The sequence below is a fragment of the Astatotilapia calliptera genome, chromosome 17, assembly GCF_900246225.1.
Source record: "Astatotilapia calliptera chromosome 17, fAstCal1.2, whole genome shotgun sequence".
NCBI classification, from domain to species: Eukaryota; Metazoa; Chordata; class Actinopteri; order Cichliformes; family Cichlidae; genus Astatotilapia; species Astatotilapia calliptera.
This window is the reverse complement of record NC_039318.1, coordinates 25,246,295-25,259,999: the sequence shown is the minus strand read 5'-3', so window position 1 is coordinate 25,259,999 and position 13,705 is coordinate 25,246,295. Positions and strand designations below refer to the sequence as shown.

The 13,705-nt window shown below is 39.0% G+C and overlaps 3 protein-coding genes across 17 annotated transcripts in view; 1 reads left to right on the top strand and 2 right to left on the bottom strand.

Annotated features, from left to right (window-relative positions):
• mybpc1 (myosin binding protein C1) overlaps positions 1-1,876 on the bottom strand; it is a 35,862-nt gene extending 33,986 nt beyond the window's left edge. For all 14 annotated transcript variants that reach the window (XM_026147570.1, XM_026147571.1, XM_026147574.1 and 11 more), the window contains exon 1: positions 1,598-1,876. In XM_026147570.1, the coding sequence (XP_026003355.1) occupies positions 1,598-1,619 (22 nt within the window). In that variant the 5' untranslated portion in view covers positions 1,620-1,876. The remainder of the gene's footprint in view (positions 1-1,597) is intronic.
• atp6v1e1b (ATPase H+ transporting V1 subunit E1b) overlaps positions 1-13,705 on the top strand; it is a 36,341-nt gene that overhangs the window by 1,731 nt on the left and 20,905 nt on the right. The window contains exon 2 of the mRNA XM_026147595.1: positions 5,775-5,928. The gene's annotated coding sequence lies outside the window, so the exon portion shown is untranslated. The remainder of the gene's footprint in view (positions 1-5,774; positions 5,929-13,705) is intronic.
• Positions 8,794-10,207, bottom strand: LOC113009345 (transcription factor Spi-C). 2 transcript variants are annotated; one of them, XM_026147593.1, is made up of 5 exons: positions 10,109-10,207; positions 9,893-9,980; positions 9,625-9,746; positions 9,441-9,546; positions 8,794-9,347 (listed from the first exon to the last, which is right to left on the bottom strand). In XM_026147593.1, exons 1-5 carry the CDS (start codon positions 10,139-10,141, stop codon positions 8,872-8,874), a joined length of 825 nt encoding a protein of 274 aa, XP_026003378.1. In that variant the 5' UTR covers positions 10,142-10,207; the 3' UTR covers positions 8,794-8,871. The 2 variants fall into 2 exon arrangements, with proteins under 2 accessions (XP_026003378.1, XP_026003379.1); XM_026147594.1 differs by having other exon boundaries at positions 9,441-9,543.

Below are 13,705 nucleotides of genomic sequence, written 5' to 3'. Positions count from 1 at the left end.
CTGAGTGATCCATCCTGAGCACAGGGTGGCAGGGAGGTGTCTGTTTTGGCGTGGAGGAGGGGCAGTGAAAGGAGATGGCAGTGAACAAGGGATGGGGATTAAAAGTGTGCTCATTCTGAACTATTCCAGGGACAAGAATCCTGCTCCCCAGAGATCCAGGGACAACTCAACCACTCCGTCATCTCTGGTTGGGACATTTTAAAGGCTTGAGAGCCGGGTGTCTAAAACAACAGCCCCTACCCTCCTCCTCTTCAGCTGTTCAGACTCATTTAAAGAACAATACTTTTCCGCCCTTATTTATCTGCTGCTTGGGGCTGTGCAGCTATTTATGGGTAGTGTTTGTAGCAGACAGGAATCTGCTGCCTTTAATTCACCACAGCCTTGATTCCCGAGGGATCATGGATGGTCATGGCACCAGATGAACTCTGTAAGAACAGGTATTGATTGTCACATCACTTCGCACATCACTCTCTCTTAACTGCAAACGACGCAAATAGAAAGGGAGCTAAATTGGTACTGTAAGGTACTGTTAGGGTTTTGTAGCTTGCAGATTGTCAAGTTAATGCTTTAATCCAGTATTTATAATGCTTTACGATCTAAAAGGCAAAGCTTGCTTGATGTGCGGCAACCCTCAGTCCTTTCAAACACCTAAAACATATTTTAATGGAAGGTAAATCAAATACAGAGATGTATTTGTGTACAAAGAGATGTGCAAACAATGCACAGCAGTCCAAGAGCTGGTATGGACACACCAATCCTCTTCTAGAGAATCATAGATTTTGAAAGTTCTATTATGTGTAATTCGGAAGCCATCCAAAAGCTGAACAAAGCGTTTGATTTTCTCTACATGGGCATGTCTGGGTCAACAACAGATGCTGCCCGGAGAGCTGAGCTAATCGGTAGAGTGGGAGTAATACCATAAGGTAATGACAGACACAAGTGGATTAAAAGGGAATGTTGATGGACATGATGGTAGAGATGAGTGACACTCCAGTGTGAAAGAAAGATCCAACATGAGGGCGCGACAGGGGATGGTGAAGCTGCAGTTGAACAAAAACTCAATTAGAAGATATCTACAATCAAGATGTTATTTATCCTTACACGGTTCAACCCTCACACTTTCCATCCAGCTTGCATCATCCCTCAGGGGTAGTTTTTTTCCTGAGCACTCATCAACATTCCTCTCCTGTGCTTTACCATCTTGTCTTTCTCCAGTCAAATCAATCTAAACCGATCCAGTATGCCAAGCTTTGCAATAATACTATCTGTTTGTACGCCTCAAATCTTCTCTTGTACCAAGGATGGTAGAAACACGCACGCATCAGTAATACAATACCACTTTCAAAGTCACTTTGAGGATTCCTATGAACAAGCTGGCAGGCAAGCCATAGAGTGATGGAGCTCCTCACAGCCAGTAACAACAAACTGTGCTGCCCTCAATCAAAAAAAAAAAAAAAAAAAAAAGCAGAACCACATTGTAAACCTTAAACTGTTGCAAATTCTCAGCATTTGTACCTTTTAAAACAATTAAAACATAAACTGTAACAGGTGGTTGGACCCCAGCTGCATGCTGGCAACATACTGTTAAAACTCCTACCTTTCTTTGTGGGCTCTGGCATCTTGAGCTGCGTCCCAAAGAAGCTACCAAGGAGTCAAAAGATGCAGGTAGGATTCTTGTATGAGGCGTGGGAGCCTCCTCAGTCCAGGAGGGACAGATAGGTGCTGATGGTGAGTAGGACAATAGCGAATAAAAACCCTCAGAGACCCCTTTGCAGCAGAGTGATGGGAGATGAAGAGGGCACAGGGATACGGTTTGGAAAAGTCAGTGGGGAGAAGAGGGGGACCGATAACAGATCAAGGAGGGACAGGCTTTTAGGCCTTATATAGAGATGTGGCATGCTCCTCCTCTCTGTAGTTGACAATGCAGCTCCATCCTACACCTACTGTAACATTATTGTCCCATACCCAGTGCGAGGCCATGAATTACAAGTGCATCAGGATGTTAAATTCACAACACTTTTAACTTGACTCATTCTCAAAGTTTGCATCAGTGTTTACAGCATATTTTGGGTGATGTTTTAGAGTCGTAATATTATAATGAATCATTGTTTGAGCATTTAAACACACAGATGGATTGTTTAAGTTTTGTTTTTTTAGTAAGCTGTGCTTACAAAGGCTTAAACTTTGTATATAGTGGAGACTATTTTCAGTGTCAGATATTGTTTACTAACTTGTATTTAAAGCTGCAGCATGATGTATGTGGGATTGACCTAAAAATAGACCACACACATACATTGTGATCAAATAAATATGTTGCTGTGGTGCTGTACAGTACATTCAGCTACACATGGAATTATGGAAATTCCAGATTTTGGACAAATTTTCCAAAATACCAACCTTATATTGACTAGTTAGTCTTTTTGAAATTATTTGCTGTAGCCTTTATCTTACTTTGTAATATCATTACTACTAAGATTGCTTCCACGGTAGATCACTGGCAAAACAGGAGGTGGGATATAAAAGGAAAAGGTGTCGTCATTGTTAACAGGCCCGAGGCTGATGTAATACTCTCCGACAATCCTGGGTTATGCTCACATGATATACGACATATTCAGAGAATGTATGGATTCATTATTCAAAAAAAAGAACAAACTTAGAGTTGACAAGCAGGGGCTCAATGCCAGGTGCCAGATATCAGCTTAATCCAAGGGGAATGCTGTCCAAGAACAGCAGGCTTTCCGACCTGGCAAATAAATAGTGGGGAGATGCCTGGGCACTGGTTATACGGCCTATACTTAGAAAGCTGTCATAAACCTTGACATTTGACATGTGTATCTGACATGAAAAGAGGGTTTCATTGAGATTTATGTAACTGAAAGGGTTGCTTTGGTCCTAATTAATCTTTTTAGCACGTCAAACTCAAGTGATAAATCAAACGTAGTCTTTAATAAGGTCGTGAAGACTAAACAACAAGGCTGAAAGCTGATGGATTTACGAGCGCCAACACACTGAAGCGTCTTCACTTGTACAGTGTCACTCTCCTGCTACTGACAAATATCATGAGCATGTTGGGGACCTCTCTCATATGGAAGTGGATGGCCCAGCTGCACAGTCAAATGGCCTGTAAATGGTAAATGGCCTGTATTTATATAGCGCCTTGTCAAGGCAAGGCTGAGCTCTATTTTGGGGCTGTGGAGCAGGAATGCAGCTTAAAGCATTATGAAGAAACAGAGACAGTCACAGCTTATAGCAAAGCTCTTTTTAAATGAGCAGCAACAAAATTAGACCCATTCTGCAAACCAAAGGAAATCATCATCCTGTGATTAGGAAGCATTCAATTTATCATACACTCCTGCCTTAAACGCCTGTTTTCATAGTTCAGTTTGTGGCCTTTCTTGGTAACAGACAACCATAGTTCAGTTAGCCCATTTATAACTGCAAGTGGGCTCCAGCAGTAAATACTGGGCTTAGGGAAGTATCATGTGGGCTACAAAGAGAACAAAACCATTTGGAGTTGCCTGTGAGGGGCGAGACTTCACATCACAGAGGAGGCTAAGCCGTGAGGTCACGTCACACAAATGAAGTTTAATGGAAGCTGGAGGCGTTGAAAAGGACTACACTGACACCCTCTGGCTTCTAGCAGCCATCAAATCCATCACATGAGGAAAAAAACAAGTGCAAATTCACATTTCTGTCCATTGAGAGAGACAAAAGCAACTCTGTTTCCAAGAGAACGTGTGACTGAAAACTACAGTTTTTCCTGTAAAATACTCACAACCAAAAGTGTATTTTGGAGAGATGCATTTTTAGGACATATGCAAACATGCTTGCAGAAGAAATTATATTTAGTAAGGAATAATTACAAACTATCGGCCCGTGTAAAGACCTTACCCATGTGGATTTGAAATTTCAGGACTTCAGTGGTCAACGAACGGAACTTAATTCACATTTCTCTCCCTCTGTTGGTTATTTTGTATTCTAGATCGTATACAGATATTGAGGACTGGGGATTCACATGAAACCTAAGCAGAGTTAATTAACTGCACCTGTATGCATATGCTCCGGGCTTGAAACTGTGATGCTCAATTGCATCGTTAGATTACAGACAGTTAGGATAACAGTGTGTTTTCCATGCTAAATCAATGCTGTAGCTGGGCATCAAGTATAATGTCGAGTTATGAAATATATAGCTGTCTTGCAAAGCGGGCCATTAACATGCTGAATAAATAACATAAAAAATAAACATCAAATAGCCCACCTCTGTGTGGCTTTTTCACCACATCGCATAGTTTAAAATCTCAAGTGTGAAAACTTATAAAAGGTTTTCACCGCATTTTTATTAAATACCGTACTCTGCAAAAGTTTCAAGACACCCCTCCTTTCTTTGTATTTTGCTTCCAAGCAGCCAGACTTTCTTGTGTTTTTTTTAAGTGGTCTTAAGTATCATTTCTCCAGGCTTTCTGAACGTTTTTCACTCATTTTTAGTCCAGTCCTTGTACCTGAGGAACAAAAATTACTCTGCAAGTGGCTACTTAATGTGTGTGAATGTGTGTGTGAATGGGTGAATGACTGAATGTAGTGTAAAGCGCTTTGGGGTCCTATGGACTAGAAAAGCGCTATACAAATGCAGGCCATTTACCATTTACCATTTAAGCTACTTAAGGCTACTAAAAAAGGCCATAAAAGCCACCTAACTCAAGGGATGAACCAGTATTGGGTGTACACATAACAGAAAATTAACAATGGGTCAATTTTAAGTTCTGTCTTTATGAACTTTGTGACTCACAGTTGCACGTGCATTGCAAAAACACATAATTTGTGTCCATTTCTTTAGTTCAACCTACAAAAAATGCTTAAGATGACACAGTTTGACAAGCAAAAAAGGTGATTCCCAAAGAGCTTTCAGCCAAAAACTTGGCATGTCTCAGCATGCTATGTAGCAGGTGAAAATTATCTCAAAGTTATTTCTTTAAGAAATAGGAAAAAAATCCAGAAAAACCCTGATACAGGACCTGAAAGAGATATCTAGTCTTTCAGCTGATTCATTTAATATTTCCTGAAGCCGCATCAGAAACATGCAAATATTATGTGGACCTGTTCTTTATAAAATGTAAGCTTCAAATGTGTAATTAGGTGAATGGTGAGTGATTTCAGCTCTGTATGTGGCACATGGATCGTAAAACTTCCATGTTTATGTAAAAGTTTTCAAAAAAAATTTAAAAATGGAGGTGGTCCGGCAGAAAGTAAAAAGCCAAAACTTCATATGTATGTATACATTTTGTCTCAGCCCTGATAAAGTCTCTGGAAATTTGAATTAAAAACATTAATAAGCACATCTTTGTTTCAACACTCGCACCGTTCTTACCTCCATAAACCAGAATAATTGGGACATGATTGGGACATTTACTAATAAAAAAGTTTAAAAGTCAAACTCCATAATGATAGAAACAGTAAAATATTTCTTTATTCTTTTGATATTTACACCACAAGCCATCAATAGTCTGAGTAAAAATGGAAAAATGTAGGAAATGCAAGTTGAGATAAACAGAAAAAAAAGCACAGTTCACTTGACATGATGTGAGCTACAGAAAACCGAGCCTACATTACAAATCTCGATGACATTTCTGCAGCAACATCAGGGTGTCTCGGCTAAACTGATAGGTGAGCTTCTTCTTCACCTTGAAGATCTCTCCAGACCGGGCGTAGTTTCTAAGCGCCCTGGACATCTTCTGGTAGGTCATGAGTCTCTTGTTGCCTTTTCTCTGTCCCCACAGTGCAGCCACCTGATCCTTATTCCTGGAGGAAAAGCGGAAAACACCGGCGGCAGCTGGCACCCAGGACAAACAGTGGGCCATGTTTGGATTCTCCAGCATCTCAAAAAGGAAGTGAAAGAGTCGCACCCTTTTACCTGCAGCCATTATGCAAACAGTAAGTAGCCTGTATGATGAAGGTGGATTTAAAGAAAGACTTATCGAAAATCATGGCAGCTGTGCCAAAACAGTTACTACAGATTACAGTTAATCGTTTCCTCAATTGTCACATATTCCCAGAAAATCTCTTCAGTGATGGGATGCCATTTAGTGGAGAGGCTAAAGCTGTAAACAGTGTGATTATCTGATAGATATGTAAAAACAGCTATTGTGGTAAGCGATGCACGGCTCCATTGTTTTTTTACGGTAAAGGGAAGGTCTCTTATTTGCTCTCTTGGTATTATTTCCCTCATACTGATAGCAACAGAGACAATAACAGTATCCAGTGACCAAAAAAAGCAGAACTCACCACTCCCCCTTGCTGCGGCTGGGTGTTTGGTTGATTTTCTTGTTGTCGTGAAGCTTGGCATTGGCCCACGCTCAGACAGTGTTGCTGTTGTGTTTTGGCTGAGTCCTGCTGGAGCATCTTGTGCAAGGAAAGGCTGGAGTGTAGGTTTGATGTTCTTCAATTAGGGAAAAAAGATAAAGAGAATCAACAGAATTTCCAATTGCAGAGTGCTTACCAGCCTTCAAATATGTGAGAGAAAACTAGTGCTAAAATACAAATTATTGATGCATACAGGTGGCTCATAGTATGCCCAGCAATGCTTGCATGTTTCGTCTGCAGGTACATTTCTTTCCTCCATAGCCGTCCAATGCACCTTGTCTGTCAGAAAAAGCAGAAAATTACTTAGAAGCTGTAGTCAAATAAAATCAGTGAATAATTAATAGATTTCCAGTTTCCACTTACCATTTTCTGCATTGTTTTGTCTGTGATACTCCTCGAGGAACTCTAATATAACCTCCAAATCAGACTGAGTCTCCTGGAAAAAACTCTGATAGATGTAAATAATATAAAACCAGCCTTGAATATGTCAGAATTGAAAAGATGTTGGAAGTTCTCTTTACCATCACTGATAAGGTTGAGTCGAATGCTGTACCGTCCTTGCAGAATGGGAGAATTACACACAACTGACACTGAGACACTCAAGTTCGGGGACTCTTATTATACCCCCCACGGGAGCGGGCTTTCTGCATACATAAAACCAAACGTTTTCTACCCTGGGCTCGCAGGAACAATGACCACCATCCCACAAAGCCCCCGACACAAGCACCAGTCAACCCATCAACAAAGCCTCCCAGCACTGACCACATCCTCCCCGCTGAACCAGATAAGACCTGGCCTGGAGGCAGCTTCTACACAATGCTCTCGATTCAGGAAAACACACACTTGCTGACACATTTTTCCTCACAGGATGTGTCTTAATTTCATATTTTGTGTGCCTGTTGTAATATTTCACTGCATTGGAGACGGTGCCAAATCTTTCAACATGTTTTTAAAAAATATATTTTTGTACGATAATAGCAGCGTGTAGCTTTATTTTGAGTTTTTATTTTTTTTGGGAGAGATGTTGAATCATTGAAAGATGATATTTTCATATCAGCAAAACTGAACAATACTGAGAAAATGATTTAATTCTTACATTTTAAATTATTATATCTTAGTATTTATGGATAAAGATTAGTGCAACCATGAAATATATTTTCCACTTACTATTTACATGTACATAAAAATGATCATTAGAATTTTAAACATTATTACCTTTTTTTAAATTAGTATATCAAACATGTTTGGTGGTAAATCTTGAATAATATAGTGGTGATATGATGGTAATTATGAAGGCTGTAAACTAATCAAATTAAAATATAGTTTGAAAAAATGTAACTAAATTCCAGGTTTTCATTTTTTGCTATATTAGAATAAAAAAAAAAAAAGATTTTATATTTTCATGTTTTATTCTGTGACTTTGTCTGTAAAAAAAAAAAAAAAAAAAAATTTAAAGTTTTACTTATTTACTTCAGGCTCTATACAGACCTTCAGTCAATCTTTCTTTTTAAAGAAACATTAACCAGCTACTGGTTCCTGTCAACATTAATTGAACTGAATTTGATTTCATTTACTCTGATTTATTTGGACATGTAAAAATGTTTACAACAGTGTTGTTGAATGCTTACAGTGACATAAAAACAATCCAAAAGGCAAAAGGAAAACTGGAGCATATTAAAGTAAAACAATATGCTAAATGCACGAGATCCACATAGGTTTTAAAAAAAGAAAAGAAAGGAAGAGTAAAAGAGGCACTACAGACGCTAACAGATTTGTAATCATGAATTTCAGTTCACTAATTGCTAAAAAAATTTTTTAATATTAGCAATAAAAGAAATACAAGTATACAAATTAAAATTTTAGTGACATCCTTGATTTTAACTGATGGCTTTGGATCATCCGTCATTTTAACTTTACCCCTTCTTTAAAAGTATGTGCCTGTATCATCCAACTAAAGTGTTGCTAAAGCAATACAGTTTAAATTTATTTTGTTATAAATTACAAAATGAGAATATTAAAGTCTTATTTACAAGTAATATACAGTGAAATCTCTTTCATATACTACTAAAAGCAACTTAAATAATGTACACAAACACTTCTAAATCACAGCATACAGAATCAATTTACAAAGTCTGTTACTTTTTCTGTCCCAAATTCTCAAATAATGACATGCTTTGAATAAATAGGGATCCAGAAAGAAAACCTCTAAGGAAAACCACTTTGATTTGGTTCTGTGAGGTTAATTTTACTCTTAACTTTTGTTGCTGCTGCCTTGAAGTCAATCTGGTAAGCAAACAGTATGCTAAATAATCCACACAGTACTGGTTGCAACTGCCAGAAAATGTGTATGTTGTTCAGTAAAGGTATTGAAATAAAAAAAACAAAAGAAAACAAAACAAAAAAACATTTTTAAAGGTTTTTTGTAAATTAATACATTTTACAACCAGGATCCAGCATGTAACGAAAATATTTGAGTCTTTGAAAACTTTGACATCCTGAGAGCTCTCCGCCACCTCAGAGTTTGGTGTGTGAGGTGAAGCTTGCGGCCAGGTCGTAATCTTCGTGCGGCTGATAGTGAGCGTACCAGCTGTGCCAGTCTGCTGCCGCAGAGCCGCAGTAGCTCTGCTCGGACGGATTGTGCTGCTGGGTGTGGACCTCCTCCTGTGGAGGGTGACGGGGCAGGTGCATGGGCACATGTGCAGAGCCGAGCCTGTGCAGGATGTCTGGGTTAAACTGGTAGGTGAGTTTGCGGCGTACTTTGATGATCTCCCCAGTACGGCTGTAGTTTCTCAGAGCTCTTGCCATTTTCTGATAGGTCATAGTCTTGCGGTTGCCCTTACGCTGGCCCCAGCACTCAGCCAGCTTCTCCTTGTTTTTGGAGATGAAGTGGAAGGTGCCGCTGCCGCTGTCCGTCCACTGGATTGAGTCGCCCATGTTGGGGTCATTCAGAGCCTCGTGCAGGTATTCATAAAGTCTGAGCTTCTTCCGACCTGAGGAGACGGACAACACCGTCGTTTCAGTTTTGATTGCACAAAAAAGTGTAACAACAACTAATTTTCAGGTGTTTTTAAAACACTGATCACCTTTGCCATTCCTTTGTGGTGGTAAGATGGAGTAAAAATGTGGGGATTCATTTTGCACTGAGTGACTCAACGCAACATCGGGTATGACCTGAGGCCAAGACTGCTGCTGTAAAAAACACATTTCATATAAATATCCAGATTTCTATAATCTCTGTTCTCAAACTTATCAATGCTTTACACTTACAGCCATGTCATTCCAGTCATAAACAGGAGTTGGGACTTCAGACTGGTGTGTGACGAGGCAACAGGAGATCTGACACTGCAGTGATTGGTGGTGACTTCCCAGATTCTCGTAATATGAATAATCTGAAAAGACAATTTCAACTTTAGTACATCAAAAATCATGTAAAACTTTAAGAATAAAGACTCAAATTGTGTTTTTTACCTCAGCACAAAGAACCCCTCCCCAAATAAAAACAATTCAATCAATCTAACAGATCCGTAAAGTTCACCTGAATCGTAGTATGAATTGTTCGAATGCTGCTGAATCACATCGATTGCATCCTGAAAGTGCTGATTGATGTCACTGTCCAAAGATGTCTGAAATACAAATCCGCCTCATTTTATACAAAATAATATAAAGAGGTAAAATAATAATAAAGCATGAAATGCATTTAATATTTATTTAAAAATCGAAACATTTGTAATTAGCATTTATTCTAACTCACCAATTTGTATGTGTTTCCCTCACTTGAGGCCATTTCTGTCCCTACCGGTGAGCGCTGCTACACTAGTGCAGGTGCACACTTTGGACAGGTATATATATGTAGGAGACCTCCAATACCCGTTTGCCGTTCAGCCACATAATAGAAAGAGAGGCCGGTCAATTTAAATGTTTTAATGTACCGCACTTCTTCTTTTTTGGAAGCACAGACCAGATAGACTTCTAAGCATCACTTTCTCTCTCTCTCTCTAATCACGCAGATTACAATCTACCAAGAACAAAAACCTCTTTTATTGCGTGCTCCAACCAGGGATAACACCAATTCTCAGCCTTACCTAAGAATTTGCATACTGGGCGAGATGTCACTAACATATCTATAATCTGGGCTGTCCAGTTATTCGCTTTTTGGAAGAATGAAATATGAGTCAGTGGAGCTGCAGGAAATTTTCCATTGTGGCTTTCGTCTTCTGCAGATAAATAAATTAGAATCTTCCTAAAAAGTTAGAAGATATTACAATAAATTCACAGAACACTAAAAGAACCAAAAAGTGGATTTTAACTTATCTTCCACTGTAACTTTTACATCCACTGTAGCGTCATTTTTCGATCATTTATTTAGCCAATTCAAAGTTTACTAATGCAACTTTAATCTGAAATTCTATCGCTACGCCGCACAAAAAGTGCAATCCTAGAATTTCCGATGCATTAAACAAAAAAAAATTAAGTTAAAATCAGAAAGAAAAGCACTAAAAACAGTCATTATTTTTTCTGTACAATAAACATGATCATTAAAGAGAAACAGCTGGCACGGTTTACAGTTATGTACTTATTAATAGAAGAAAACAAGCTTCATATTCAGGTGTACAAGGACTCTGTGTGGAGTTGAAGCCAAATAAAAAAGCCACAAGCATATAAATTTTCAATCGAGCAGAATGCTTTTAATGCAGCTTCAGATAAACGGGATTATAAAGGTTAATGGTTAATAATGCGATCACTGTCGAAGTAAGCCTGAGTCTTTTTCTTTCTTCTTTTTTCCGCACCACAGAGCTAACCCCCCTTTTCAAATAAACATTGGCTTTTTGAGAAGTTCTTTTTCACAGGCGTGGAGTTTTAAATATCAACTGACTAGTTCCTGAAGTTCCCCTTTCAGCTCAGTTAAAGTTTGCAGGCAGTCAGGCCTGAGTGCACAGCTGGAAACGTCATGGAAACAAAGATGTGGACCTGCAGAGATTATAACTTATGTTAGGGTTATGTTAGCTTCACTCAGATGATGTGATTTGCATTTTAATTCTAAGATGTTTTTACTCTTTAACACAGTTTTCCCCCCAATAAAAAAACACTACCTTATTACAGTTAATTGTGTGTGTGTGTGTGTGTGTGTGTGTGTGTGTGTGTGTGTGTGTGTGTGTGTGTGTGTGTGTGTGTGTGTGTGTGTGTGTGTGTGTGAACAAGCATGCAAATGTCAGTGTGAGTGCGTGGCACATGTGTGTTTCCTGCCTGTGCAGCAGGCTGATAAAAACAAAGAACCACAAACCTTGTCCCCGCTCCCACTTTGTCTTTCCCTGCTTCCATTCAGGGTGAAACTCCATAAATTAAAGACCACAACCTGTCGGGGTGCAGCCAAGGCCTGACAGCTGTGTGCTGGTTGTGGCACTGTGTGGGACTGTGTGGGATGAGGAGCTTGCTCCATTAAGTTGCTCGTCTGGCTTTTTCATTAGTGGTATAGCCTGTATTATTATATCAACACTGGTATTTGGTCTTTCTTTATCACTAAAGAGGTCAGTTACTGCACTCACTAACAACAGGGAAGTAGCATGGGCTGCTTTTTGAAACCATGGTGGCTATTGTGTTACTCTCATTTTACCCTAGTCTGATTCGTCCACTATTTCCGTGATTGCCCTCTCCAGGGTTGCTAATAACTGCAGTAGTAGATGGTCTGGACTAAAATTGCTGAACACATCCCCCAGAGAACAATGTGGAACACTTTTGTTGGTCTCTTGATGTTTTTTTAAATCGTCTGATCATAAGATCAAAACTGTCTATTGTTATGCTTAAATACATGCAAATGATGCTGGCATGTTATCATGCTGAACCATAAACAGTTTAAACAATAGATGTACCTACAGCACTGTGCGAATCTCTTCAGCTAACTCTCATTTCTCTGCATATTTTTTCCAAGGAGTCAGACTTTCTTTTAAGGTTTTTACACCTAACTGAAAAAACCTTAGCAAAGAACCAATTTTAAAATGTATCTTTAGGCACTTTGTTACCAGCAGTTTGCTGTGAATCTGCGAGGAATTCTAGATGCAACACAGGTTGACAGGCTTAAAATATTTTCTGTGTGTCAATAAGGTGATTCTCAAAGAGCCATTAGCTAAACACTTGCCATATCTCATCATCATGTGTCCTTAAAAAATGTGAAAAAACAAAACTTGTGTCCGCGCTGTAACATTTGGTTTTGCATTTGAAGAAAAGCGCTGACACGGGGCCTGAGAGATGGATCTGACCTTTCAGCTGATCCATCTACAAAATAAGGTCTGTAAAACAAGGTGGAAGCTCTGTCATGGTTTGGGAATGCAACATAATCTGGAAAGCCTCTGTTTAGCAACAGCTTCATATTTCAAAATGACAATGATCCCAAATACGCTGCCATTGCAGTAAAGTCTCATTCACGGATTGGCCTCCTCAGAGTCCAGATCCCAATATTATTAATGCAGTGTGGGATCATCCTGACAGAGAATAGAACAAAAGGCAGCCAACATCCAAAGAAGAGCTTTGAATATCCTTCAAGAAGCCTGGAGAACAGTTCCTGAAGGCTACTTAAAGAAATCAGAAGAAAGCTCACTAAGAGAGTTCAAGCTGCGTTGAACTCTGTTAGGCAAAGGCGGTCACACCTTGTGTTAATTTTCCAGCTGGTTAGAATTGTAAAAATTCTGTTATTCCACATATGACTGCACACTTCATTAACTTCCTAAAACCCAAACTCTTCCACGGCATGCATTTTTAATTTCTCTTTGATATTTGGGCTGATTGGGACCCGATGAACGTAAAAACAAAGAATTACCAGATTTTTTTTCTTTTTACCTGATTTTTTGTTTCTAAGAAAAATGAGAGCCACATATTCGTTTAAAATTTCGATAGACCAGTAGCAGTGTAATGTACTCATAAGTGGATATCAGGCCCTTGTAGAGCAAAATGGAGTATTTTGGTCTAAATAACCCAAAATGTGATGTCTACAAATGTGGACGCCAGGTCCTAGGAGGTTAAATCACTGCAGAGTACTGCAAACGCCAGTGTTAGAAGTAAGTTCTCCAGACTGTCCATTAAGCCAAAACACAGCACCTTCTCTATATAGTCATCTGCCAGGTATCATCATTATCATCATTATTATTATCAATATTTCTTAGTCTATATTCTGCCTGTAGTCTTTTACATTGTTTTCTTGCGTTCTTTATCAACTAGTCAGTTATATCCATATATAGCATTTGTTCTTGTTTTATACTTGTGCATATATGCTGTTATGCTTTGTTCCATACATTTGTATATTTAGATTGTTATTCATGAGAATTGTGAGATACTAATATGGTGCTAATGACACAAT

What these genes read in the sequence shown, in the direction of transcription:
- LOC113009345 (XM_026147593.1), bottom strand. Translation starts at nt 10,141, where the DNA reads ATGGCCTCAAGTGAGGGAAACACATACAAATTG. An exon ending in CAATTCATACTACGATTCAG is followed by an intron (nt 9,747 to 9,892) that starts GTGAACTTTACG and finishes TTGTCTTTTCAG; the next exon opens with ATTATTCATATTACGAGAAT. An exon ending in ACCACAAAGGAATGGCAAAG is followed by an intron (nt 9,348 to 9,440) that starts GTGATCAGTGTT and finishes CCGTCTCCTCAG; the next exon opens with GTCGGAAGAAGCTCAGACTT.